At 43.8% G+C, this 27,917-nt stretch overlaps 1 protein-coding gene across 1 annotated transcript; it reads left to right on the top strand.

Moving 5' to 3' along the window:
- The first annotated feature begins 13 nt into the window (after nt 1-13).
- On the top strand, nt 14-27,449 carry ATP7A (ATPase copper transporting alpha). Its single transcript, XM_089536406.1, has 24 exons — nt 14-67; nt 5,373-5,508; nt 7,325-7,465; nt 8,822-9,311; nt 9,536-10,273; nt 10,464-10,688; nt 11,198-11,361; nt 13,013-13,174; nt 13,430-13,506; nt 13,909-14,134; nt 15,101-15,334; nt 15,934-16,025; nt 16,462-16,589; nt 16,781-16,935; nt 17,550-17,684; nt 18,342-18,536; nt 18,700-18,882; nt 18,985-19,198; nt 19,807-19,953; nt 21,103-21,245; nt 21,508-21,711; nt 22,443-22,560; nt 23,037-23,139; nt 23,857-27,449. Exons 3-24 carry the CDS (start codon nt 7,346-7,348, stop codon nt 24,131-24,133), a joined length of 4,530 nt encoding a protein of 1,509 aa, XP_089392532.1. The 5' UTR covers nt 14-67; nt 5,373-5,508; nt 7,325-7,345; the 3' UTR covers nt 24,134-27,449.
- Nucleotides 27,450-27,917: the final 468 nt, after the last annotated feature.

The raw sequence follows: 27,917 nt of genomic DNA, 5'->3' as shown, positions 1-27,917 counted from the left end.
GCAGAAGTCTCCCGGCGAAGGAGAAGGAAGGAGCCCCGAGGAGGAGCGGAGAGGAACCACGCCCGAGGTACGGTTCTCCTCGCTCCCCTCGCCACTGGACCCCATAGGGTGCTCTTGATGGCATTTCGGACTTCATTTCCCACAACCCCCGCCTATTGGCCGACGCGGCTGAGGCTTCTGGGAAATGGAGTCCACACTCTCTTAAAGGGGACCAGAGGGAGGAAGGGTCTGCAGAAATGACCCCCGGGACCCTGGGAATTGTAGTCCCTCGTGGCCCCAGAGCTCTCTGACCGAGAAGGCTCCGGACGCCTCGCAAACACTACAGACCCCAGGATTCCCTCGCCTCAAAGCCCTGAGGCTGAGAGAGAGTGACTTGTCAAACTGGATTGGCTCTGCAGGGGGAAAGTGTCTTTGCTCCTCCCTCCCTCCCTCAGTACAGGGCTCCCTTGAGACAAAACAGTTGTGGTTGTGGTTGTGTGCCTTTCAAGCCATTTCCAGCTCTTGAGGCGAGGCTTCCTGGGGCTCCCTTGGCCAGATTTGCTCAGAGGGGGCTTGCCATTGTCTTCCTTTGAGGCTGAGAGAGTGTGACTCGCCCAAGACTATGGCAGCTCTGATTGCGAACCTATCCTGAGGCTTCCTGGGCAGGAGCTACGGACTCCAGTTTCATTGAACAGTAGTCTGTGACCTGAAGTCGTACGCTCAGTCTCCGCGTTTGCGGCTTTGGCTTTTGCCCATTTGGTTATTCACAGATTTGAGGATGAGTATGTTCTCTCTAGGAATATCTAAGTCCTCCAGTGCAACTCTATGGTCAACTTGAAACAAAAGCTGCCCTGGAGGACCTAGGGATTCCTAGAGAGGACTCTCCGCTAGGCATCTGTAGCTCCTCCGGCGCAACTCTATGGTCAATGTCTGGCAGATGTGGACCATAGAGTTGCCCTGGAGGACCTAGGGATTCCTAGAAAGGACACTCCGCTAGGCATCTCTAGCTCCTCTGGCGCAACTCTATGGTCAATGTCTGGCAGATGTGGACCATAGAGTTGCCCTGGAGGACCTAGGGATTCCTAGAAAGGACACTCTGCTAGGCATCTGTAGCTCCTCCGGCGCAACTCTATGGTCAATGTCTGGCAGATGTGGACCATAGAGTTGCCCTGGAGGACCTAGGGATTCCTAGAAAGGACACTCCGCTAGGCATCTCTAGCTCCTCTGGCGCAACTCTATGGTCAATGTCTGGCAGATGTGGACCATAGAGTTGCCCTGGAGGACCTAGGGATTCCTAGAAAGGACACTCCGCTAGGCATCTCTAGCTCCTCTGGCGCAACTCTATGGTCAATGTCTGGCAGATGTGGACCATAGAGTTGCCCTGGAGGACCTAGGGATTCCTAGAAAGGACACTCTGCTAGGCGTCTCTAGCTCCTCCGGCGCAACTCTATGGTCAATGTCTGGCAGATGTGGACCATAGAGTTGCCCTGGAGGACCTAGGGATTCCTAGAGAGGTGTTCTCCCAGGTAAAAACATAGTGTTTGTGTTATTTGTGGCCATTCTTCATTCATGGGGGCCCTGTGTCCCTATCCCCAGTGGATGTGGAGGGTCTTTTCCCAGGGGACAATGTTGTGGGTCACTATGCGCTTGATGTTCTGCATCTTGCGCTAAACGCTGTGAACCTCGGAGGGACGCTGGTGCCGAAACAATACAAAGAGAAGCGGTTGCATGGAACTGGTCAGCAGCCAGGATCCCAAGAGCTGCAAATGCCTCCCACAAACCCAGCCGCCAAAGCACTTTGGACTTCTCCTTTCCTTTAACCGCAATCTCTCATTCATCTGACAAGTTGTTTTCGTATCTGGCGTGTTCGGGGCAGTTTGTGATAAAGAACGGGTGGCGCCTGATCTTCCATTGGAGGCGAGGGGAAGATCATGTTGTGAGCCTCCTTGATCCCATGGGAAATCATTTATGGCGCTGCTGTGCCCAGTTTTGTCGCTTGGTTTTATTTTCTCATTGCTTTGCTTATTAATACTATTCCACATCTATAGACTCGACTGTAAGATGACCGTCGAAGGCAAGCTTTGGACCCAAATGATGGATTTGGGTATAAGTCTAGGTTAAAACATAGGGGCATCTAGCAAAGGATCTAAAGGATGAAGCAAAGCAGAACAATGTCAAAGAAGTTACAAGATCCAAGTCCAGAAGCTGCGCCAAAGCTGCGCTCAGTCCTTAGGACTGGATCGTGGCTTTGGCATGGCTTCTGGATTCTGCATGCATCCTTTAAACAGCGTACCTCCAAAGTGACCCGAAGCAGCTTTATTTGGACGTTAGATTTTTGGGAGTCTGCTTTTTGATCTGAATTTCTAGACTTACTCTTCAGTATATATTTGCAGTATATGCAAATATAATCCCAATAAATGCCTTCACTATCATCCAGCAGAGAAGTGCCACGGTTAAGTTGGACAAACCCAAGTGTTAAAGTTGTGTAATTGTCATGATTGGAGGCACACCTGTGTTGCTGTTTTTCTGTGGAAGCTGATACGCTTTTTAAAAACTGACAAATTCAGAGACGTTGAAGAGAGCTCTCCGTTCATTTTGTTTTTCCTCTTCCTTTTTATGTCTGTTTGAGAGCTGTGTATTTGAAGGGAGCCTTCCAGGAGGAAAGGTTCTCTCCTTCCTTTCATGCAAAGCATTGCATCATGTTTGAGACCAGTTTCTTTGCAGCAAGGCACTTTTATCTAATTAAACTTAATTGCAGGGACGGGTTGTCTATTTTGCAACTATCGCATTTAAACAACCACCTTCATTTCTACTTGTTCCTTTTACCAGGACACTTCAGTAAGTATATCTGACACTGAAACACCTGAAGGAGCGCTTCATCCGCTTGCAGCCTTTCCACGCCTGGAATGCTTTTATGAAGGCCTTTTTCCTGGCGCTTTCCTTATAGTCCTTGTTTGACTGCTGGCGAATCGAAGCATGAAACAACAACACCCAATCTATATATTTCCAGTGTAACAAAAAACAATTTTGGATCACTTTCTGCTTTCATTCAACAGAACCAATAATTCTTAATGGCACCAGCATTTAATCCTGTAGAGTTTTTGTGGTTGACTATCCTTGCAAGGCTATCCTTATATATCCAGTCCTGCCACTAAGTTGCATTCTTTGTATGTAGTCAGTTTACCAAAATTAAATTAGTTTGATGGGGAAAATACAGAGCAACGTATTCCAAACAACTACTTCCATAGTAATAATGAACCAGAACGTCTCCTTCATTAGATATGTGTCTGTTGACATTGCATGCTTCTACAGACACATGTCTGCTGCTATTGCATTCATACACAAATAAAATATGTAACATCGAAACATTTATTTTCATGCAGTGGTTGCTACTGAGTTTGCAACTTGCACTTTGCTTCGGTTGCATTGATTCCTGTACAGTTTCTCACAGAATCTCTCTCGTCAGCAGCATTGCATGAATGATAACCAGAGATGAGCCATTACAAATTGGGACAGGGACAGGTGTGCCTTTAGGCTGTTCAGTCCAGATTAATTCATTTATTATTCATTTATTACATATAGCAAATAATTCCCTTTTAAGAAATAGTTTGGCATCCTTGAGGAAGAACCGTGGCTTTGATACCAATCAGGACACATTTGTGTATCTTCATTTTCTCTCCACTTCTCTTTGCGCTGCTGCCTCTTTCGTTTCTTGGTTAGCATCAATACCCATTTAGAGGCATCAGTGAGGAAAGGGACTTACTTAGTGACTTGCGGTTTGATGTGTGTGTTCTTGTGTAACAGTCACCCCAAGTGTAGCAATGGGTGCGTCAGTCTTGGGACTGCTGCGAGGAGACATGGCCTTGCCCTGCAACTGCCAAAGGTGGGGAGAGGACTGGCATCTTGACTGTACTCTTAACATCTTTCCAAAATGGGCCCTGTCCTTCCTGAGGATGACCTGCAGAAGTTGCTATTCCCATCATCCTTCACCTTTGGCTGTAGCATCTCTGGTTAATGGGAGTCCTTCTCCAATAATATCTAAACGGTCACCTTTTGCTTACCCTTGATGTTTGCTAGTTGGTCCTTATTGGAGCCATGCTAGTCAAAGTTCCTCATTTGCGTGCCGAAGTGCACCATTTTAGTTGTCTGTAAGCTAAAGGACAGTGAGAAGAGTCTTCAGTCAAAGTGTCCTAGGAATATAATGGATGACGATGGCCTTTGCATCAGCGGCTCTGGCACAAGCAGAGGGTTGTGACCCAACAGCGAAAGTGGCATTGTCTCCTGAGAGAAAGCCAGGCGGACTTGTCTTGCTGAGCAAAGTGCTTGGTAAAAGTCACGCATGCTGAACTCCATGGATTTGCGTTTTTGAAAGAGAGCATTGTGGCTCCAAGCCTTAAAGGTGGCTAGCTAAAACTTTACCTTATTGAAGGGGGATAGAAGTGAAGGAGGGGACCTCTTTTAATTCCTGAAGTCCAGGTCCTGCTTGTGTTACTTGTAATAAGGAAGAACTGCTAATGTGTATTAAGTTGTGACCCGATTTACATTGTCTTTGCACCTCACAACGTATTAATAAAATAGATGACTGATTAAGTGAGTGTTCTTGGTGTCTCCGCATGGGAGACTCACGGCTTATTATTCATGGTTAGCAAACAAGGGCATAAGATAAGCTGGGCAAGAAATACTTTTGGTTCCAGGACTGATATCAAGATACTTTCAAAGAATGCAGTTCATGGATGATGAAGTCACTCTTTCTTAAGAAAACAGAAGAAACACAAACCAGTGACCCCACGTTTTCAGAAACCACCAAGGACTCAAGAGAATGTTTTAGGTATAGCTTTGCATGCCTTCATAGCAAGGCAGTTATAAATCCTGCCATTCAAGGTTTAGCTTAGCTGCTCTTGGACTCAGAATGATGCAAATTGCAGACTGACACATCTGGAAGAGGACAAGAACGGTCTCTTCCCCATTTGGACATAGACTGCTGTGTGGCGTGTTGCTGATGACCGTTTGCAAAGTGAGGGAGGACTTTTCCTTTGTCTTCGTCTTGCAGGGCAGGGTTTTTCCTTCCGCATAGTTAGCCTCTCATTTGTTCTTTGCATCCTCCACTTTCATTTGTTTCCCATATTGTACTTGATCCATTTGTGTTGGAGCTTAGACAGATGATAGTGGGCTGGCTCATGTTATGGGGCTTGTGTTAGCAATTGTAGGACATGTGCCATATAATCTTAAGGCACCTTTTCCTATGGAGTCCCCACAGGGAAGGCTGCTTCTCAGTGGCTCCCACCCTTCATTTCACTGCCCCATACATCCTTCTTGACCAAAGCGAATACAGAGAAGCAGCCATGACAGTGATGGTGATGGGGATATTAAACTCTCCTTCTTTATCCTCATAGGTCTTCTGGATGGTATGGGTCACAACTGATTTAAGATGGAGAGACTGCCGCTCTTCAGAGAAGAGAGGACCGTACCTTTCACTATTGCCAGACTTCTCAACATGCGAACCTCCTAACTAAGCTCTCTGTTACAAAGGTAATAGCTGCCCTTCATTTACAGTTACTACAGTATAACATGTTTATATGCAACAGAGGCACAACCTAATTTATTTTTCCTTTACTGTGCCAAAAGTGTATTGATCCATGAGAGGAGACCAAAATAATAATCCACAGGCAGGTAATAGCTTTATCCAGACCAACTCAAATCCCATAGAAGTCTTTTGTAGTCTCAAGAGTTTTTGTATCAGTCTTTTGTATTTGCCAAGTCCATGGCGAGGCATAATCTCTGCAGCCCTGATAAAAGGCAACTCGGCAATGCCCTGCATATCATTTTGCACACCTGCTATTGCTTCTACCTTCTTTAATTACATGTTTTTGCAGAAGGAAGTGGTTCATTAAAGCAGGGCTTGGTCAGGGTTAGGTTGTGTTGTGAGAGTGGCAACATACTTCTGTCCATAGCAACCTAAAAGCATGTGCAAGACTAGACAATTCGCCTGGTTGTGGATACTTCATCCCATACTTTTGGGAGCTGCCAGCATTTCCCAGCCAACATGGGAACAGCATTGCTTTTGGGAAGCTACGTCTCTTAAGAGATCTGGAGCAGGTATGGCTGAAGGGTTTGGGGAAATGTCGTCCCAAAATGGTATCCTTTCCACAATCTGGTTTAGAGAGGGCACTGCTTAGGATCTGGTGGGATTATAATGAGAGACTCCTGCCACAAAATACCTTATGTTTACGCAGGTTTGCTATTGGAAATCCTCCTATGTACACATATTGAGGGGGAATGGTGTAAAGGTATTTATAACATCCCTATTGCTTAGATTTATTTATATGAAACCCATTTTTCTTAAAGGGTTTATTTGCTCCGCTTGTTAAATTGCCACATATAAGCCTTACTCTGCACCTGTATTTTCTGTAGTGCAATACCCTTCATTGAAATTGTTATATGACAAACAGGGCTTTTGTGCTATCGAGTGCAGTATAAGCAACAGGTGCAGCTGAAGTTCCAAAACAGCCCCTTATTCTATAGAGATGGGAAAAGGGGGGAAAAGCCAGAAGGATGTAGATTCAGATAATTGTTTTTCCTTATGGAAGGGCTAGTCTAGACTGGAATGAAATTGCCATGGACTACATTTAATTGCGGTTCCATACTCAAATAGACCCATTGAATCAATAGGATTCTATAACTGTTGTTTTAGTGTAGTTAAATCAATGGTGAGACCAGAATTTGGGTCTCCGCTCAGCCATGGAAACCCACTGAATGACTTTGGGCAAGTCACACTCTCTCAGCCTCAGAAGAAGAAGGCCATAGGGGCAAACCTCCTCTGAACAAATCTTGTCAAGAAAACCTTGTCATAAGGTTGCTTTAAGTCAGAAATGACTTTAGGGCATACAACTGTTTTAATGATTGTTTTGATGTAATACTTCACCTGGTTTTAGTTCTTCTGTTTAATGCTGTTTTGGTCTCAACTGTTTTTAGCTAGGTCTGCTTTTACTGTGATTTTTGTCTTTAGTCCTAGTCTGGAAGAAGGGCAGAGGAGAAGCGGAAAGGAGGATAAGTGAAAAGGAGGATAAGTGGAAAGGAGGGCCGGTACTCATGGCTAATCTGATATATTTTCTGATATGCATTTTAGAAATAAAACATCTTAATTTATGGGGGGAAATGTATTGAAGAGTTTGTGATAGTATGCAACTTTAATATTTATGTGTCTATTTATTTGTTTGGTCTTTGTTTGCTTTCATGCAGATAAGGTTCCTTGCAATTTTTCTTTAGCCATCTTTTACTTGCGTTCAAATGCCACATCTAAAACGTTGGTTTTCATTGGTACCATTCTTTTTCCCCTCTATAACAGGAATGTGAAACGGTGAACAAAATGGATCCAGCGTCTGGCGCGAGATCGATTTTTGTCTCTGTGGAGGGAATAACATGCAATTCTTGTGTAGAGTCTATTGAAGCCCACATTGCAAAACTAAAAGGAGTTCACAGTATTAAAGTAAGTAAAGCTACCATATTGGCGTACAGTAGTTGTTTTGCTGCCAGCTTTCCCCCTATAATCTAGGCAGCAAAACAACTACTGTACTGCAGTTTTTGCAGATGTGTGCATGGATTGCCCACTTTTAAAGAAGAGGGGAGAAAGAGCACCTGCTTAATGTCATTTCAGAAGGCCTGCATTTTTGGTTGTCCTATGTATAATTGCAAGTAAATCAATAAGTGTCACCTTAGCCAAAGGCAGGACAGAGATGCAGTGGCACTTAAATAGGTTACATTTGTGTGATTGGATCACAGTAATGACTTCCTGGTTGTGTTTCGCCTCAGGAAAATCTAAAATGTGAAGCTAACGCAATGGGCTTTTCAGTGGCACCAGTTTGCCCTTTTAAAAATCGAAATGGCAGGAGAAGAACCGTGTCTGCTGAAAGCAAATCAGGTTTCAGACATTAGTCCCCTCTTACTTGAGAAGCTCATGACGTTGGCAAGCCTGTATGGTGTTCATGATAGCAATGCTCTGTGTGTGTGTGTGTCTTAAAAATCCAGATAAGGAATTGCTGCTGCTAAACAGCCAAAGGGCCCCTGTGTGCAATCTTGGTGAGGAAATTCTGCCTTTTCTGTCACTTGTTACCCAACAGTTCAGGCTCAAGTCCCAGATGATCTGCACTGAAAGAAAACTGATGTCTGTGCATTTAGTCTCCGCAAGCATTAGAACAAAATAGGGAAGAGTGAAGTATTGCTTAGGTAGTGGTAAAATTGAAGTGAGATAGAGACAGGGCATAAGAGTGTTGCCTGATGGAATTCTTCTACTGCCATACTATCTATCTATCTATCTATCTATCTATCTATCTATCTATCTATCTATCTATCTTTCCTGTGAATAGTCTTTCAGCTACATGCTTCAAAATACTTCCTGACAGGTTTTCTAAAAGCACTATAACTACAGCTAACTGTATTAGCCAGCTATTTGGATCGGTGTGCATAAAAATGAGAGATTAGTATAATCTTTGCTGTCAGGTCGCATGTGAATTGTAATATTCACTTAAGGTGCAGCGGAAAGTGTTAGTTGAGAAATGTATACAGTATTATGGTGTGTGGGATTTTTAAGCCATGGGGCCGCCTTAGTTCCAGCTCACCTTGTAAAAAGTCATCTTGTTTTACAGACAAATCCAAGTTAATTTGTGGTTTCATAGCTTTACAGTTTTGCATTTCCTTCTTAGATAATGAAATCACCAAGCAAGGTGTCACCACAATAAGACAAATCTGCCTGATCCATTAATGCTGCCTTAAAGAAATGTTAATCTTGGTTTGGCTTCGTTGTCTAAGGTGTGTGTTGTTGTTTTTTCTTTTCTTTCGGTGCAAGGTTTCACTCAGAGATAAGAATGCAGCCATTATTTACAACCCCAAAGAGCAAACTCCAGAAGCACTACGGGAAGCAATAGAGGACATGGGATTTGTTGCTGCGCTTACTGACACAAACCCACAACCTGTTGTAGCAGACACTACGTTTCTCACAATCCCTGCTCAGTCCACTTCAACCTGTGAAGAGATCCGCAGCCGCCTCCTGAAGACCAAGGGCATCTTGGATGTGAAAAACTCCTCTGATAAGAAATCCCTAGTGGTTACATTTGTCTCTGCTGTTATCGATGAAAAGCAGGTCAGACAAATAGTGCCAGGGTTATGTTCGGATAATGCGCCACGTGAGAAAAGCCCTGGGACCTCTGAAGATGTGAATGCATCCCAAACGGGGGATGTGGCGCTGAGGATAAAAGTCGAAGGAATGACCTGCCACTCCTGCACTAGTACCATCGAAGGGAAAATTGGCAAGCTGCAAGGCGTCACACGAGTCAAAGGTAATGGGAAATCATTAGCAGGTTTGAGTTTACAGGTCCTTTATATATTCCTTAAAACTTAAAAATCCCTCTTGATATTTTTAGGGGGAAGGGTTGAGGGTGGACAGCAAATACAAGTCTCAGGACTGCATTTTTTGCCATCTTTGGTCCACAGCAGGCCTTTCTGTAGTTGAAGGATTTTCACATGAGAGACGCAAACTGACCTTTCCCCATTTGCCTTCTAGTCTCCCTGGACAACCAGGAAGCCGCGGTCGTCTACCAGCCTCATATCATCGCGGCTGAGGAAATAATAAACCAAATAGAAGCTGCAGGCTTCATGGCCTCCATCAAGAAGCCGCCGAAACCCCTCAACCTTGGTGCTATTGATGTGGAGCGGCTGAAGAACATGCAGACCAAATGCTCCTCCAGAGCGGCGCCAGAAAGTCCAGAGGACAGTCTCAATCTGCAGACCATCAGATTCCGGGTTGAAGGCATGCACTGCAAATCCTGTGTCTTCAATATTCAGTCCAGCATCTCAGCCCTCCCCGCAGTAATGAGCATTGTGGTTTCGTTAGAGGACGAGTCGGCCACCGTGAAGTATGACCCCGGCCTCATCAGCATCAGCGCCCTAAGAAAAGCCATAGAAGCTGTGTCCCCAGGGACATTCAGGGTCAGCCTTTTCGATGGACACGAAAACAGAGAGCTGCTGCATTCTCCCAAATCTCCAGTGAAATCTCCAAGGGTCGCCAACAGCTCTGCACACCATCCCTTGATGCACGTTACCGTGATAAACGTGGAAGGAATGACTTGCCATTCTTGCGTCCAGTCCATTGAGGGAGTGATATCCCAAAAGCCAGGCGTGAAGTCAATATGCGTCTCACTTCAGAACCGTAATGCAACTATAGAATATGACCCCATGCTGACATCCCCAGATGACTTAAGAAACTCCATTGAGGACATGGGTTTTGACGCTTCCTTAGCAGGTAATACTGCCCTAGATGTTGTTGTTGTTTTTTGCCTTGAGTCTGAAGGGCAAATGCATTTGCTTCTCTGAGAGCCAGCTTTCTCTGGGCTGGATTTGACAAAATGGCAGGATACATAACTCTCAGTCTCCAAGACCTAGTAGCTGAAAAGGATGCTAATGCATTTTGTGGTATTATTTTCTCTTCCCAGTATTGCCCAGCACAGAACCAGTGGTGCTCATAACTCAGCCTTCCCAGGAAAGGATGGCAGAATCTCAGGATAGTAAACTCCCCAAAATGGATGCCCGCTCCAAGCTGTCGCCCGTTCACAACAAGCAGGACATGAATGTCCCATCGAAGTGCTACATCCAGGTCACTGGCATGACATGCGCTTCTTGTGTGGCGAACATTGAAAGGAATCTGAAGAGAGAAGATGGTGAGATACAGTATTAGAACGGATTTAAGTTTTAGTCATGAAGCTAATGGCATTTTAGATTTTACTGGTTTTATTAAAAATCCTGTATTCGATTGCTCAGTAGTTGCTCCCCAAATAAGTGGCTGTGTTCCTCTTATTACTTAACTGACACTATTGTGAACTCTATTTTAAACAATACATTTTCCTTATTTTTGTAAAGGCATGAAAATCCTGTTCATTTCCCCCCCCCGAACTTAAACTCTTAAAATGTTAAATATATATTAAGAGAGGTCTTTATTCTTTCCAGTGTTTATATCAAGGTAGCTACTTACTTTTATGGCTGTTGGAGATAAATCTGTTTGTATGGAAAAACTGAACAGCCTTTGGGGTTGCACATTATGACCCAGATGTTCTGTTACTGCTTTTCTTGCTTTTCTGAACAGAGATCTGTGATGTCTTTGGCGAGATCAATGCATTGCATGTTGCACTGATAACGTCTTCATGAAATCTTGCAATGTTTCTGTTTCAAGGCATCTGCTCCGTCCTTGTTGCCTTGATGGCTGGGAAGGCAGAAGTGAGGTATAATCCTGCTGTCATCCAGCCTCCAGCTGTAGCTGAACTGATCAGAGAATTGGGATTTGGAGCCACTGTCCTGGAGAACTATGATCAAGGGGATGGGATCCTGGAACTTGTGGTAAGCAGATTATTTAAACAATGAGCCCTACTTGTACACAGTTTCTTACCAAGCAGCTTTGCAAAAGTGAACTTTTGTTGGCACTGGAGACAAATTTGTAATTAGTGTGTAATGCTCTTATTAAAGATGTGTCTGAAAACATTTTGTATGGCTTTAATAAGTCAAGTCATGCCCCGTCTCCTTTCGTCATCCAGGGGTATGTATGTGTATTGAGGTGTCTGTGTGAGGAATCCAGTATACCTGCTGTGTTTAAAATGGTGTTATCTGTCGAGACGTTTTATTTTGAGAATCTCTTTGAAATTATAGGGCAGCTCTGAAGTGGGTATACCAGTTTCCCAAGCCCAGTTTTACTCAACCATTCCCAGTGAAAGAGGACTGGCAATTTAACTGCGGCACTCTTAGTCAGAAAAGTGTGCAGAAGATGGAACAGCAATCTGCTTCAGTGCAGTTTAGCGTGACGGCCTCTTTTTTGCTTCTAAAAAACCTGCATGCCGAAATAAAGTCAGGTTAATTTTTGTTAAGCACTTATGTTGGCCATTTCAGGGGATTCAGCAAAGAGGAAGGAGTGCATGGATATTCTGATCAGAGTGCAACAGTCGACTCTGAGCTGTGGAGTGAGAGAGGAAGCACAACTGCTGAGTGGCAGAATGGCATAGTTGTTGAGATGCAGGATAAAAGGTCAAGAGCACAAAACCCGTGCCTAGAACATGAGAGTTAAGATAGTACTTCCGTCAAGAGATTTTAAGAATTATTCATGGTGACTATAGTTATTGAGTGAGGAAAGGCAATGAAGGATGGAATGGAAATAGTTGTGGTTGCCAAGTATTTTTTCCCTTACTCTAAGCAAACAAACTTTCTCCCATACATGCTTTCAGTTCGGAATGCCAATGCGAAATCTCACAAATCTGTGTTAAACATAGAGCGAAAGTAGAAAGGAAAGTAAGATATATATCTCCTCCTCCGAACATGTATGAGTCTGAATCTCAAAACATTTAATACGACTTTAATAACTGTTGTGGCTGCCCTGTCTGCTGTGCAGTGCTGTGAGTGTATTGAGACTGTAGTGTAATGGTTTGAGTTTTGGACTAGGACACTGGAAGACCAAGGTCTGGTTCCCTACTTGGCTATAGTAATCCACTGGCTGACTTTGGGCAGATCACACTCTTTCAGCCTCAGAGGAAGGCAAGGGCAAAACCACCTCTGAACCAATTCTGGAAAGAAAGACCCATGATACAGTTGGTAAAAAATGTTTGCCATAAATACACTTTAAATACTTAGAGAGGTTTTGCCATTGGCATCCTCTGTGGCTGAGAGAGAGTGACTTGACCAAGGTCACCCAGTGGGTTTTTCTACTCAAACAGGGATTCAAACCATGGTCTTTAGAGTCGTTGTCCAATGCTCAAACCACTACACTTACGCTGGGTACCAGATTAAATGCTTCAAAAATGCAAGATAGTATTTACTTATTGGATTTATATCCCGCCTTTCTCCCAAAACAGGATACAGATTTTGTTCATTATCATCATCATCATCATCATCATCATCATCATCATCATCATCATGCTCAGCTTTGTTATTTTTGATGCATTCAATTTTTTTTCCTTGCGATAGTAGTCTACAGACATTAAAATGAACCTTTTTCCCCCAACAGGTGAGAGGAATGACATGTGCCTCCTGTGTGCATAAAATAGAGTCCACACTTATGAAGACAAAAGGTGTCCTGTACAGCTCAGTTGCTCTTGCTACCAACAAGGCACACATTAAGTATGACCCTGAGATCATTGGCCCTCGCAGCATCATTCGGGTGATAGAGGTAAGTGCTCTTGTGAATGCGCTTTGCTGATTTAGCTGCATTAAGAAGGGGGGCAAATATAATACCTGGAAGCAATGAATTCTGAGTTTTCTTAGGATTCTAACTTTAGGATGCTATGATGGCAAGGATGCCTCTTTGTGTGCCTGACACTGGTTTAGTCAATCGTTTGCATTTCAGTCAGTTGCAAAGTATATTTCAAAAGCATTGCAAATTTGAGTCACATTGTCTCACGCTCAAATGTCTCTCATTTCCCAGGATTTGGGATTTAATGCTGCGTTGGTGAAGAAAGACCGAAGCGCCAGTCACTTAGATCACAGAGAGGAAATAAGGCAGTGAGTATTTTTAATTTTGGGGGCAGCTCATGTTAGCATTTTATTCTGACTCTTTCAATAAGAATCTAGTGTAGGGTCTTGCTTTAAAATGACACTTGCAGTTTTATGCAGACATCCAGAATGTTTGTGTCCTTGTGTTTTCAGAGGGTTGCACTTCAAGCTTCTGTAGCATTAGGTTTACCTGTATTTATTTATTTAGGTATTTATACCCGCTCTTCAGCCCTAAAGGCTCTCAGAGCGGCCTGTAGCCTTTGGTCCATCTTGGTTTTGTTCCACACAACTTATTAAGTGCTTCTTGCCATGCCCAAGGTGCCACATGCTGGAAATGCGCTCCATACATCTTCCCCCTTCAAGTTTGCCTTTGCTCCTTTCCAACCCTATCTTGTTCTCTTACTATTTAAGATGGAAACGCTCCTTCCTTGTAAGCCTGTTCTTTTGCATTCCTGTGATGGGGCTCATGATCTACATGATGGTGGTGGACAGCGACATGTCCTCCATGCACAAGGCTGGAAATCTGACCAAAGAAGAAATGGAAGCCTACCATTCGTCGATGTTTCTGGAGCAACAGATCCTTCCTGGGTTGTCTGTTATGAATTTGCTCTCCTTTCTGCTGTGTGTCCCTGTTCAGGCAAGTAGAGAGGTTAACAACATTGTCTTTTCCCATTAGCAGCCAGTTGATGTCACCTTCAGAAATCCTTTTCTTTCTCTGTCCAAAATGAGTCTGCAATATCGGAAGTGAAAGTATTGGTAGCTAAAAGTAATCTTACTTGAACCACTATTTGGACTTGCATGTAAGCAAACCATTAGGGCCCAAAGCAATTTTGAGGCTACTTCTGGGCTTAGCAGCAGAAAATGCGTCAAGCTTTAGTGTAATGGATCCACTTTTGGTTATGCTTCCCTCCTACTTAAAACTTGATGGCGAGTTAATCAGACCTTGGGAATAATTTGTTTAAAGATCAAGTTCATGATGCCTAATTTGTAAAACATTCCAAATCCATTGATTTTAAAAGCCATTGTTTTAATCATTAATGGCCAACAGTGTAAGGGTTTGTTTTCTTGAGTTAACAGTTCATGTTTCTTGACACTTTGTTCCTGGCTGTTTATTGATTTTAAATGATATATTTTTAAAATCAATACTTTTAAAGATCAGTGAACAAAGCAGTTCACTGCAATGACCTCAGTAGCTTAATGCCAGCAAATGGGAATTCTTTAATGTTGGGATGTTAGTGCTGCTGCTGCTATGTCCACATGTTTTTATTCCTCCCGCTGTTTGCATTACGATGATGAACTGGTTCCGCATAAGTCGTGTATCTCCATCTTTTGAGCTTTTTGCTCCTGTTAAAAGAGCTTGAGTGTGAATTTTGCTTTCTGGAGGCTGGGTTTCTGCAGGGATTTTGCAGACTTGCCTGCCATTTCTTGGCTCAGCACCATTTTGTGGAATCTTTCATGAACCCCAGAAAGTGCAGGGCAAGGTCACAGACAGCGCAGGATCTCCAGTCATGCGCATCATGTGTTCATGAAAGAATAGTCCTAAAGACTGTGTTTTTTCTTTGTCTGATGTGAAGTATCCTTTTGGATTTGTCTCTCCTTGCAGATCTTTGGAGGCTGGCATTTCTATATCCAGGCTTACAAAGCCCTGAAGCATAAGACGGCCAATATGGATGTGCTGATTGTGCTGGCAACCACCATTGCCTTTATCTACTCCCTTGTTGTTGTCCTGGTTGCGATGGCCGAGAGAGCAAAGGTCAACCCCGTGACTTTCTTCGACACCCCACCTATGCTCTTTGTATTCATTGCATTGGGGCGATGGCTGGAGCACATAGCCAAGGTAAACCAGGAAAAAGGCTGCTCATATGTTCAATGTGACAGCAGCAATGGCCAAAACGCTTTCGGTCTGGTTAGCAGGCATCAGATTGCCGTAGCACTTTAACACTCATCCCTTAGCTATAGGATACTTGTAGATGTTGGAGGGGAGGTGAGAACTGTCTCTGAAAGCTTATACCAAATAAAAACCTTTTAGTCTTTAAGGGAACATAAAACTTTATGATGCTTGTAGGACTCCAAGGGCAAAGATGGAAGTACTGTTCTAAATCTGGCAAAAGCATTTTGCACACACATCCACTGTCATGAAGAAAAGTGTCACAGAATACATATGCTCCTCACACTTTACAGTAATAGCCTGTCTTTACCCTAAAGCAAGTAATGGAGAATAGACTACATAGAGTCTTATGATATCTTAAAGAATAACAATTGGGACTGCAGTCTACTTTGTTGTCTCTGTTGACAGATATTTATTCTGTGTTCTGTTTGGAAATGTTAGAATTTTCTTTTCTGATTAAACTACAGTCAGTATTTGTTTAAATGGTGGCTTGCATGCCCTTTGATGATGTTTTGAATGTAGAATGTGTATCTTTTGTGTTTTCATAGGGAAAGACCTCGGAGGCCCTTGCAAAGCTCATTTCACTACAAGCCACAGAGGCAACTGTTGTGATGTTAGGTCCAGACAACATCCTGTTGAGGTATTCTGCTTTTTATTACCTTTTCCTTAAAAGATTGAAAGAGGTGCTTTATACATTTCTTGTTCCATACTCCTTCATTTCCATTTCTTTTGATATCATGAATTGTGTAGACTGAACTTTGCAGAGAATAGATTTAACAGGAGGCAAGTCCCTTGTGCAAAGAACTTCTAATCTAAATTATAGATGCTTGAAAGGAAGCATGTGCCAGGGGAGGGAATAGCCTGAATGAACATGTGCTTGGTTTTGTGTGCCAGCTTCATTGCGTCTGTGGATTAATATTAGGACTAAGGAACTAGGCCAGAGCCACCGCAGAAGAGGTGGTCCTTGCTTGGCAAGCAATTGGAAGGATGCTGGGGACGAATGGCTCATAGGACTAACTGCTGAAGTCTTACAAGGTCTGTATGATTAACTGTTGCATTTCATGTCCTCTTTGCAGTGAAGAGCAAGTAGATGTTGAACTGGTTCAGCGGGGCGACGTTATCAAAGTGGTCCCAGGGGGCAAGTTTCCCGTAGATGGTCGTGTTATTGAAGGGCATTCTATGGTGGATGAGTCTCTCATCACAGGCAAGCCATATGTGTGTGTTTGTGTGTGTTCGTATGTGCAACCCATCACAAGCCATCTAGGCTTTTTTTGTTTGTTCTGACGATGGGGCGACTGGGAGGAGGAGAAAGAAGGTGCTATTAGCACTAGGGGCTGGAAGAAAAGCCATACAAGAATAACCCTCATAACGTTTCATTGGCCTTCTCTTATCCAGGAGAAGCGATGCCCGTAACCAAAAAGCCTGGCAGCACCGTCATTGCTGGCTCCATTAACCAGAATGGGTCCCTGCTGATCTCTGCGACGCATGTCGGGGCTGACACCACTCTTTCCCAGATTGTCAAACTTGTGGAAGAAGCCCAAACCTCAAAGGTACTTTCAGCCAAGGACAATAGAGAGGAAGGGAAAGTTTCCATCCTGTTTTCTTTGGCCATTATAGTCAGCGCTGCTCCTTTATGGTCTTTATCTGATCTCCAGGTACGTTTGCGTACTGTGCCAAATTGGTCTTCAAGAGGGAAATTACTTATCGTTCCCAACTTTCTGTGTCTCCTGGTTACCGATCTTAGCCACTGATGTGCCAACAAAATACTTCAGTTTGGATGTGTTGCATACTGTTCTAGCAAAATACCTATGAGACCAGCTGCTGTTTTTCCAAATTGCCTCCTCCACTCCTTCACCAGTAAAAAGAATTGCCACCCCGAGGCTTGTTAGTTGTGAAGGGATGAGGTTTTGGACTTGGCACAAATGGCAAGAGAATGGTCCTCTGTATTGTGGCCAAAGAGAAACAAACGCACACATAGGCACTTAATAGGATTTTACCCATGGGTCATAATTATCTAAACAGACATTAAAGGTTTATTAAACTATATTTAGTCCATCTTGCATATATGTGTTGGCAATATACTTGAAGCACCAGCCCAAACCACCTCAAAGCTCCAGAGAGAACGCCTAGAATTAACTTGCTACTTTTTCTGTCTCCATTTTAGGCTCCGATTCAGCAGTTTGCTGACAAAATCAGTGGCTATTTTGTTCCTTTTATTGTTGGTGTTTCAGTGGTTACACTGTTTGCCTGGATCGTGATTGGATTTGTTGACTTCGAAATTGTGGAAACTTACTTTCCCGTAAGTCTCTGATACGACTACTTCTGTAATTTTTTGTGAAGACATATATTTCCTCTCTTCAGTCTTGTTGACATGTAGAATTGGTGTCAAAAAAATCTGGATAGCCACAGCTGCCCACCTTCTTAGACCTTTTTGTCTCTGGCTTTCTCTTTGTAGCATCATAATTTTGCCTGAACAGGTAGTGGCCTTCCCTCAGCATTAGCTGTGGACACATAATGATTGTGGTTTGTCCTTTCGGCCATTGCACCCAAGTCTGCAAACTCACTTCAAACCTTGTTTAAAAAATGTAATCTTTTCCACCTAGTTGTAAAACAGTGGTTCCCAACCTTCCTAATGCCGTGACCCTTTAATACAGTTCCTTATGTTGTGGTGACCCCCAACCATGAAATTATTTTACTTGCTACTTCATACCTGTAATTAAATAGGTGTTTTCCAATGGTCTTAGGCGACCCCCATGAAAGGGTCCTTCGACCCCCAAAGGGGTCCCGACCCACAGGTTGGGAACCACTGTTGTAAAACATGATGCCCAATGGAATGTGATACTAAGCCACAGTTGACTTTCTCTAGCCACGATTTGGTGTAATTTCAGTAGTGAGGTGAACTATGTGGTCCAAATCCTGTTTGGTTCTTAGCTTTTCCTTTCCTCTCCACCAACAGGGCTACAATAAGAGCATTTCCAAAGCGGAAGTGGTAATCCGCTTTGCTTTCCAAGCCTCCATTACGGTGCTGTGTATTGCCTGCCCTTGTTCGTTGGGCTTAGCAACCCCAACAGCTGTGATGGTGGGCACCGGTGTAGGAGCACAAAATGGCATCCTGATCAAAGGCGGAGAACCGCTGGAGATGGCACACAAGGTAAGAAATCTGGTTTTCCTTTACAGCTGGATCAGCAAGGAACAAAGTGCCTGCGATCTGTTTAGAAGCATGACCCCTCTCATCTTTGTCCAAAACTAGTTTGGGTGTATTCTGCACGAAAAAAAGAGGCTTGGCCTCTAACGTTGTGTATGTTTTGTTGCAGGTTAAAGTTGTGGTGTTTGACAAGACAGGGACTGTCACCCATGGGACACCTGTGGTGATGCAGGTGAAGATGCTGGTTGAGGGTAACCGGATGCCACGCAATAAGATCCTGGCGTTAGTGGGAACTGCGGAGAGCAACAGCGAGCATCCTTTGGGGTCAGCTATAACAAAATACTGCAAACAGGTAGGGGAGTGAATAGTTTACATAGTTCAGAGGGTGAATAGAGAGGACTGATTGCCCAGCTGCAGCTGAACGTGGCACTCTCTGTCTTGGTCTTTTCTCTAGGAATTGGACGCTGACACCCTTGGCACGTGTACAGATTTCCAAGTAGTCCCTGGCTGTGGCATCAGCTGTAAAGTCACCAATATTGAAGCCCTGCTCTATAGCAGGAATGAGACTATTGAAGATAACAATGCCAGGAATGCCGCCCTTGTGAATATTGATGACCAGGTTGGGGAGCAGATGCAGCCAGCCTTGATTATTGACGAACGGTTGCCAGGTAAGTTAAGAGGTGTTTGCAAAACGTGGGTTGCGTCAAGCGGAAGCCTGGGTTTGGCCCCTATGTCACTGGAGTGTACTGGACCTTCTTTTGGGAGAAAGTGAATGGAGGGATTCAATCCTTTTTGTAGTAGCATTTCTCTGTCAATGGGACATTGTGTCTTACTATTCCTTCTTTAAAGCAAGCATTTGCCCAAGTGTTTGTGGTTGTGTAAGCACCAACCTCTGATGATCCAGGAATTGGAAGGGAGCTGAGCAAGATTTCCTCTTGGCCCCACTGAGATGTAACCATGGTTTAGCCTTATAAGAATGAGCTGTAGCAGTTCAGATGCAGTGGGAAACTGCAGTTTTGCCAGAACTGAATGAGGAAGCTCTTAATCACCTCGTTTTTGTTAACTAGAGGAGAGAAGAGGAACTTACAGATCTGAGGCTAAATGGAGCTCATTTTTATCATGTGAAAACATGGTTTCATGTCTGACCCTTGGTCACTTTTTCCTCCCTCCCCAGTTTTAGATCATTTTGTCTTTTAACTGGCTGTTTCCCTTCCCCTTTATTTATTGATCTGATGTGATTTATTACACGATCATGGCACTACTGTTTTCCTTTCAGCCACATGGAATTCTCAGAAGTACTCTGTTCTCATTGGAAACCGGGAGTGGATGTCTAGAAACGGCCTCCATGTCAAAAATGAAGTTGATCAGGCCATGACTGAGCATGAGCGCCGAGGGCGCACTGCTGTCCTTGTGGCAGTGGATGGTAAGCCTGGTGCTGGGCTTTGGGACTCAGTTTTGGTTATTTTACACGGAAGAAACTGAGGGACGCAGGCGGAGGGGGAGCTCCATGAAGCGGCACATGGAATGGTTATGGGAGACAGCAGATGTACACCTGCTATATTTTTCTGTCAAGTATTCAATATCAAAGGTAGCTCATAAAAATGGTAGCCTAATAAATTTAGAGCACATTTATGAGTCTTAAAATATTCACATGTGATACAGAGGGAGCCATCAGGCAGACCCAGCAACATCTTGGACTGCCTGAAGGAAGAGGCCCCTCCCTCCTCAACTGTCATCTCGGCCTCAGAGGGAGCCATCAGGCAGACCCAGCAACATCTTGGACTGCCTGAAGGAAGAGGCCCCTCCCTCCTCAACTGTCATCTCGGCCTCAGAGGGAGCCATCAGGCAGACCCAGCAACATCTTGGACTGCCTGAAGGAAGAGGCCCCTCCCTCCTCAACTGTCATCTCGGCCTCAGAGGGAGCCATCAGGCAGACCAGCAACATCTTGGACTGCCTGAAGGAAGAGGCCCCTCCCTCCTCAACTGTCATCTCGGCCTCAGAGGGAGCCATCAGGCAGACCAGCAACATCTTGGACTGCCTGAAGGACGAGACTTCTCCCTCCTTTAACTGTCACCTTGTATTTGTGTTGTATTCAATTTTTAATGTACACCGCTATGATCATTGAGGAATAGCGGTCTATAAATAAAACGTATTATTATTATTATTATTATTTATTCCCCTTCATCAGATTCCTTCATTCCAAATGCTCTTGTCAGTTGGAAGTTTTCTAAGATGTAGTACACAACACACAAAGTTAATTTGTGGGTTAGACATAAAAGTTAAACATGCTAAATCGTGTATCAGTCGATGCAGAGCAATGGGAAAATGTAAAGATTTTTCTCCCACATCACTAACATGGAGACTCAGAGTAACAACACACAGTCAGTTTTGTGTATGCTTCTGGGTGGGAGGATAGAAAGTAAGTGGAAGGGAGAAAGGGAAGAGAAGAAGGAAGAGGGAAAGAGAAGGAGGGGGAAAGAAAGGGAGGGAAATCCTTTACAAAGAGAGGCCTTCTGTACCACCCAAAAAATGGAGGAGATTAATGGCAACATGTTCCTGGTGGCTGTCTAGGTGAACTCTGTGGCTTGGTAGCCATTGCTGATACAGTGAAACCTGAAGCAGAGCTGGCCGTCCGTACTTTGAAGGCTATGGGCTTGGAGGTTGTTCTGATGACTGGTGACAACAGCAAAACGGCAAGGTCTATTGCCTCTCAGGTAAGACTCTACATCTTTTAGATCATTTAAAAGTGTGCCACAGACAACAGAGAAGCTTGAGACTGCCATTCAGTGGAGAACAGCTGTGCAACAGGTCCCTCAGAAGGTTTACTTATGTCCTTGCATTTAAAAGAAGAGTTTGCACTGAACTTTTAACAGCCTTGACTCAGTGTTCCTAATGACCGCACCTTCGCTGTACCTATGGGATCTTTTGCTGAAGTTTTGACCTTTTTTGGTGCGATTTCTGTGCCTCTTCATACAGGTTGGCATCTCCAAAGTGTTTGCCGAAGTGCTCCCCTCCCACAAAGTGGCCAAAGTGAAGCAGCTGCAGGGCGAAGGGAAGCGGGTGGCCATGGTGGGCGATGGGATCAATGACTCCCCTGCCCTTGCTATGGCCAACGTGGGCATCGCCATTGGCACTGGCACAGATGTGGCCATTGAGGCGGCAGATGTGGTCTTGATCAGGGTAAGTGATGGAGCTGAGCCAAAGCTCAGGGGAGGTGGGCGCTGCGGATAAATGGCTATTCTTGCATTTAAAAACTGATACAAACCATGGATGAACTCCATGGTCTTCATAGTTCAAAGACATAAGTGGCAGTTTATGCATGGATGCCCCTTTTGCAAATGAAGTGTCTCTGAGTTGTAAGCTCTTGCATCTGTACCTATATTTTTTAAAACTACATTCCTGCAATCCCAGGAACTCATTGTGCCTGTTTTCTTTATTAAAAGGTGCCCATGCCCTTCCCTTGTTGTTTTTAAATCTTAATTTAAAAACCCTGTTTGTTTCATTTTCCACAGGGTTTGGAATTTTAGTGTATTTGGTTTAGTAATCTTGTATATTCCTTTGGCAGGACTGCTTGCTTCGTATGGTATTCTATTTGTTATGTAGTTGTATCCCTCCTTCACTTGTGTGTGTGTGTATCAGATTGTATGCCTTTGGCAGGGCTGTCTTTTTAAAACATTCTGTGTTAATTCTGTGAAGCGCTGTCTACACTGATGGCACTGTATAAATGGAGGAGTAGAATGCGCATGCCCTGCTGGCGCTGGCCATAAGATCGTGGCTGTAAGCATTCCTGTTTAATGGCTCCTGGTTCTCCACTTGTAATGCTAGATTTGCCAGACTTAGACTTGACCAGCAACCTGCAGTGTAAAATGAATCCTGGCAAATTGTGTAAAACCTCTTGTCTTACTTGGCAGAACAATTTGCTGGATGTGGTGGCAAGTATAGATTTATCCCGGAAGACTGTCAGAAGGATACGAATCAATTTTGTCTTTGCCCTCATTTACAATCTGATTGGAGTTCCTGTGGCTGCTGGTATGTACGTGAATCTCTTTACCTTTGGCGGTGCATCTAATGCTGGATATGTTTATACTGTGTCGCTTCATTCATTTACAGAGAGATACCAGGAACAGATTTGGGGTTTCTTGGGGGTTGGGATTTGTGTGAGAAAGCAGAAAGCTGCAATGAATATAACAACGTTTTAGGGATGAAGAGCGCAGCTAATCCCAGGCCTCATTATTTAAACTCTTGTTTTAAGCCATTTTGGTAAGAGCACAGGAGAACTCCTTGATAAAATAAAGTGGATTTGGTAAGGTCATTATGTTTTACTGCTGACTCTCTAAATTTTCCCATCTTGTACTTGGATTTTTGCCTTTGCCATCTTTCCCCCCCGCATAAAAGCAGTTGATGATAGAACATGCTCCGTTCTTCATAGATGCACAGTCACGCCTGTGAGTCTGAGGTTTGAGTGACTCTCAGTTCCTTGGAGTTACCACTGATTTCTCTCCTAGGTGTTTTCCTTCCCATTGGTTTGGTGCTACAGCCGTGGATGGGCTCAGCAGCAATGGCAGCCTCGTCCGTCTCTGTCGTCCTTTCCTCTCTGCTGCTCAAACTGTAAGTACGGCACATGCAAGCATTCTTTTCCTTTGCAAACATGCAAGCCTTCCTCCCAGTGTATTTACATTCATCTCTTGAGATATTCCATGATTGAGTTTCCAGAAAAAGCTCTCTGCTTCCAAGCTGAGCACCAACAACCTAGTGTCCTCTTCAGAATAATGCACACACAATCTCAGGCACTCACACATACAAAATACTGAATGCACTCATGTATAAGTCTAGAAATTGAGGTCAAAAAACTTATCCAAAAGACATGAGTCGACTTATCCATGGGTCAATGTGAGTACTGTACTTTAACTCTTATTAAAGAAAGTAACATCCCCTGGCGAAAGGCAAGAATGTAAGAGGCAAGAGTACTGGAAACACTGACCTCCTCTATTCTGTCATCCATCTAGCCTTTAGGATGAGCACAAACAGTTATGCCTATCTCTTTAGCATTGTTTTCCTTTGCTATGTCCTTTACATCATTTCTTAGATGCCCTCAAATTTTACCCTCGACTTATCCATGGGTCCTATTAAAATCCCTAATTTTGGTCCCAAAATCTGCCCTCAATTTATACATGAGATTGACTTACAGTCAAGTATATACGGTGCTTTCATATCCTCTTCCTTCCCAGGTTAATAGTGAGCAGAGACTTGTTTCTCCAGCATGTTCTGCTAGTTAGTATGTTCTGCAGCCTTATCTCAAAAGTGTGTATTTTCCTCCTTGCTTAGGTACAAGAAGCCTACTTCTGAGGAATACGAACACCGCGCCCGCAGCCAGGTGAGGCAGAAGAGCCCCTCAGAAATCAGTGTCCACATTGGGATCGACGAGAGGGGTCCGGAGTCGCCCAAACTGAGCCTCATGGACCGCATTATCAACTACAGCCGGAGCTCCATCAACTCCCTCTTGTCGGACAAGCGCTCCCGCAGCAGCATCGTCCTCAGCGACCCGGACAAGCACTCGCTTCTGGTGGGGGACTCCCGGGAAGAAGACGACACGACCCTCTGAAACGCGGGAAGGGCCAGGTCTCCCTCCAAGCACTGGTTTATTCTGGAGGTTGACCTGGCTGGACTGGGAATCAAGTTTAAAAGTTCTTCAGGTTTTAGTTACGCAGTTGACTAGGACATGGGTCGGCAAGGGAGGCATGTTTCAAGAGAGCAAGTAGTTTCTGCACTGTTTTGTTCAGCATTCGGAAGCCAGAGCTTGCCAAGGGAGAGCGCAAGAGAGGAGAATGCGCCGGAAGCCAAATGCTGAGCCTTTGTGCTGAACTGTGTTTCGAATGTTTTTCTCTGGTAAGGCACCCAGTTAAGGACACGCTTTGGAATCTTGAAAGAGCAGCGCATGGTTTCTAGGCCATTTCTTCGCATGTTGCGTGGCATTTGTCGTTGGGTAGAAACCATGACATTTTCTGTTTTTCAAAACAGATGTGCCTTATTGCTTAACATTCAGGATTTCCCTGCTTCATAGTGTGTTAAGTATAAAACGGCATTCCACCGACACATGTCAGAATATCAAGTCTTTTCCTTGGAAAAGAGAGAAACCATTCCCCTTATTTATGTCCTTTCCCCTTCGTTCGAACTGAGCAATCGCAACACTCCTCTGAGGTCTTTGGTGAAAAGGCGCTTCCCTCTCCCTTTCATCCTTGGCCACACAACAAAGTTTTGTTTTGAGTTGTCAGGACCACAATTTCTGTTCCTTTTGCAACTTACAACTGTATCTCTTTGCAGTTTCTCTCCAAGAAGTTGCGAATCAAGATGTGTTAATGGTCAGGAGATGTTTGTCTGAGACAGATGGACCATTGCGGACGTTTGGAGGGCTTTTCCCCCTCCATTTCTTACAAGATGCTTCTTTGGGTGTGCTTATAATAAGCAATCCCAAGAGTTTTTTGGCTGTTTTCTCTTTGTGATCATCACAAAGGTATCTTCTTTAGACCATGTTTTCATTCTGGTAAACTGAAGCTTTCCCACATTGCTCACTGCTGCTCCTGTAGTTGGTTCCCTGCCATGCTAAGAATGATTGATACTATCTTTGCTGCTAAGATGGATCTATGCCAAGTACCTTTCTGCACTAATTGATATTCAAACTCAGTTCCACATTTTGTGGCCGGAGCGTTTAAATGGAGCATCACAGGCTTTAAAACACATTACTGATTTGTGTTTATAAGAAACAGCTCGATGGGGAGTTAAAACTGTGGCCCACACACAGTTCTCTCACCATGGTTGTGGATTGGCGGATGGTTGGGTTTTTGCCCTTACCTGTAGGGACAGGTAATAGTGGTTGAAATAATGAACTACAGAATTCCTTTATGCCACCATTTCCCTTAAATTTAAAGAAGCCAGGAATCTAGCAGCACCAAAACCCAGGAGACACAGGGCTGTGGCTCCTAGCCTCGGCCACCTCCTAGCCATTCTCTCACCCCACTCCCTGACCCTTCAATTTCGGAAGGTAGATTTGAGGCTTATGAAAAATAAAACAATAAATCTAATCATGTTTATGGGACCTGTCATATCAGGGTACATTCAAATGTCATTTATGGCCACCAAACTCCCATGGCAATAACCATTTTTTGCCCCAAATGCCTCCTCCTCCCAATGCTTTTTAGGAGCCATGGGGGGCATTTTAGTCCTTTTTTCAAAACAGGAACTGACCCCAACCCTAACCTAAAATGACCTTTGGAGCCTCCAAAAACATGACCCCTGAGGGTCACAAGGGGCAGGTTGCAGAGGGGACATGGCAAAAAACGCAAGGCCCTCCCCTGGCATGTTAGGTTAACACTGGGCTTAGCCTTCAAAACCCCCAAACCTATGCATTTTTCATTTTGCTATGGAAAATGCTTAACGTCTGCCGCTCTTTTTATCTAGAGCCAGATCGCACATGCCTAGGAAACGCATGCTTTTTCAGCATACGTTGCAAAGGGCCTTGGAGCATGTTGGGTGTGCAGCTGTGGCTGGAAAGCTTATCCTAATCTCTTCTCTTTCACATTGCACACACTTCCCCCCCCCCCCCCAGTTTGTCCCAGGTGTAACAATTATAGTGAGATGGAATATAATATTGTGTTTAATCTCTACAAAACAGAAATCATGGAAGCAGATGTATTACTTACTTTCACAGTTCTGTACTTCAAGTCATTTCCTCCTGCCCCAAATTTCTCAGATTATGTTTAAGATCGCTCCTTAGAAAAGGGCTGCAGATTTTCAGTTTAAATTTGCGTTAGAGGCTGTGATGGAGTCGGTCAGTTCAAGTTAGGGGCAATGGAGGTTGCCCTCTCAATAGATTGTAATTAATGTGTTTTAATTGCTTGCCAGAATCCTTTCAGTTAGCCATGCCATGGAGGTCCATTAACATTACCTGACCGCTCAAAGAAATTTGGCTTGCTTAATAGATTGAATCAGTTCAGTTTTAACAACCTCAAATAACTTCATAAGCAATGTCTTGTGATCCAAGTGAAATTCTCTTTGCACCGAAATTAAGTGACAGTTTGGTGGAGACCCACAGATGCCCCTTCGCCAAAGGCAAAGCCTTGCTTTCTTTGTTTTTCAGGCTGGAAATCAGTGAAAATAGTTACCTTGGCCCATTCTAAAGGTATATTTGAGATGGAAAAACAAATCTAATCACGTTTATGAGGCATGTCATATCAGGATGCTTTCAAATGTCATTGATGGAGTGTGCCTCGTTTTGATCAGCCGAATAGAGAAACGTAGCATGAAGAATTTAACTTCATAGATGTGTATCTAATGCTGAAAATGTTGTCTTTCCCCAAAATCTTCCCCCCTTTCTAGACGTGATTCTCCAGGCAGTTTTTTTAATATCCATCTTGGATAACCTTGTGAATAATATTTTATACTCAGCTTTAATTCAACAAACCAAAACGTCCTTTTTCTGTCTTAAATGTCCGGTGGCCGTTTTAAAGGTAGCTGTGACCTCCCTGTAAATAGGTTTGCTCTCTTTCTGGAGCATGTTCTCTTTTCACAAGTTTTAAGTTATATGTTAAACCAGCTTCGAAACCTGACTGCGGAAAAGGCTATGCAAGGCATTGAATTCTTATTTATTTTCCGCTCTTTGCCGCCGTTACGTTTATGTTAGACTTTTGCTTTCTGATTTGGTTGCCTCTAGTCCATGAAGCAGAAGTCCCAGCCATAATTATGCGTATATTCTGTTTTCATATCTAGGAAACCTCCTTGATATTTTGTTTTGCAAAAGTAAACAACGCCGTGCAATATTAGTTTATAAATCATAATCTTTTACATTTGCTGGATATGCCACTGTCATAATCCTGTTGAGAATGTGCCTTCAGCGCTATAAAATGGTGTCATGCAACATTAAACTACTTGGTTGTGTGTCGGTTTGTACTCTAGCAGCACATAGTTTCAGTTCAGAACACAGCATTATTTCTTGCCATTATGCTTCACCTCATTTACAATGGATAGTAACTTTGCCTTTTATATGGAATTTCTTCTTTAGCAGATGCAATTATTATTATTATTATTATTATTATTATTATTATTATCCTTTATTTATAAAGCGCTGTAAATTTACACAGCGCTGTACAGGATCAGGTCCAGCAGATCTTCTCCACCTCCGAGGCCTGGACCAAGGCAGATGGACTGGAGGAAGGGCTTGGCTTCTTAATGGATGGTTAAAAGGAGGCTTCCTGGGTCAGAGAGGGGCTCGCCTCTGGGAACGCTTCTCTAAACAATATTGTCTTTAACTCAGTTTTGAAACTGGGTAGAGAAGTGATGAGGTGAGCATGTGGGGGAAGAAGGTTCCAGGAGTAAGGGGCAGCAAGCGAGAA

Source organism: Sceloporus occidentalis, unplaced genomic scaffold (genome assembly GCF_023333645.1).
Source record: "Sceloporus occidentalis isolate IW3139 unplaced genomic scaffold, rSceOcc1.0.p SCAF_8, whole genome shotgun sequence".
NCBI classification, from domain to species: domain Eukaryota; kingdom Metazoa; phylum Chordata; class Lepidosauria; order Squamata; family Phrynosomatidae; genus Sceloporus; species Sceloporus occidentalis.
The sequence above is the reverse complement of the archived record's forward strand: the minus strand, read 5'-3'. Positions and strand labels throughout refer to the sequence as shown.

Bases quoted from the DNA above. Each gene is read 5' to 3' on its own strand.
- ATP7A (XM_089536406.1), top strand. From the start codon at position 7,346: ATGGATCCAGCGTCTGGCGCGAGATCGATTTTTGTCTCTGTGGAGGGA. The intron at 19,199-19,806 runs GTAAGTTAAGAG...TTTTCCTTTCAG, and splicing joins TATTGACGAACGGTTGCCAG to CCACATGGAATTCTCAGAAG. The intron at 21,712-22,442 runs GTAAGTGATGGA...CTTACTTGGCAG, and splicing joins CAGATGTGGTCTTGATCAGG to AACAATTTGCTGGATGTGGT.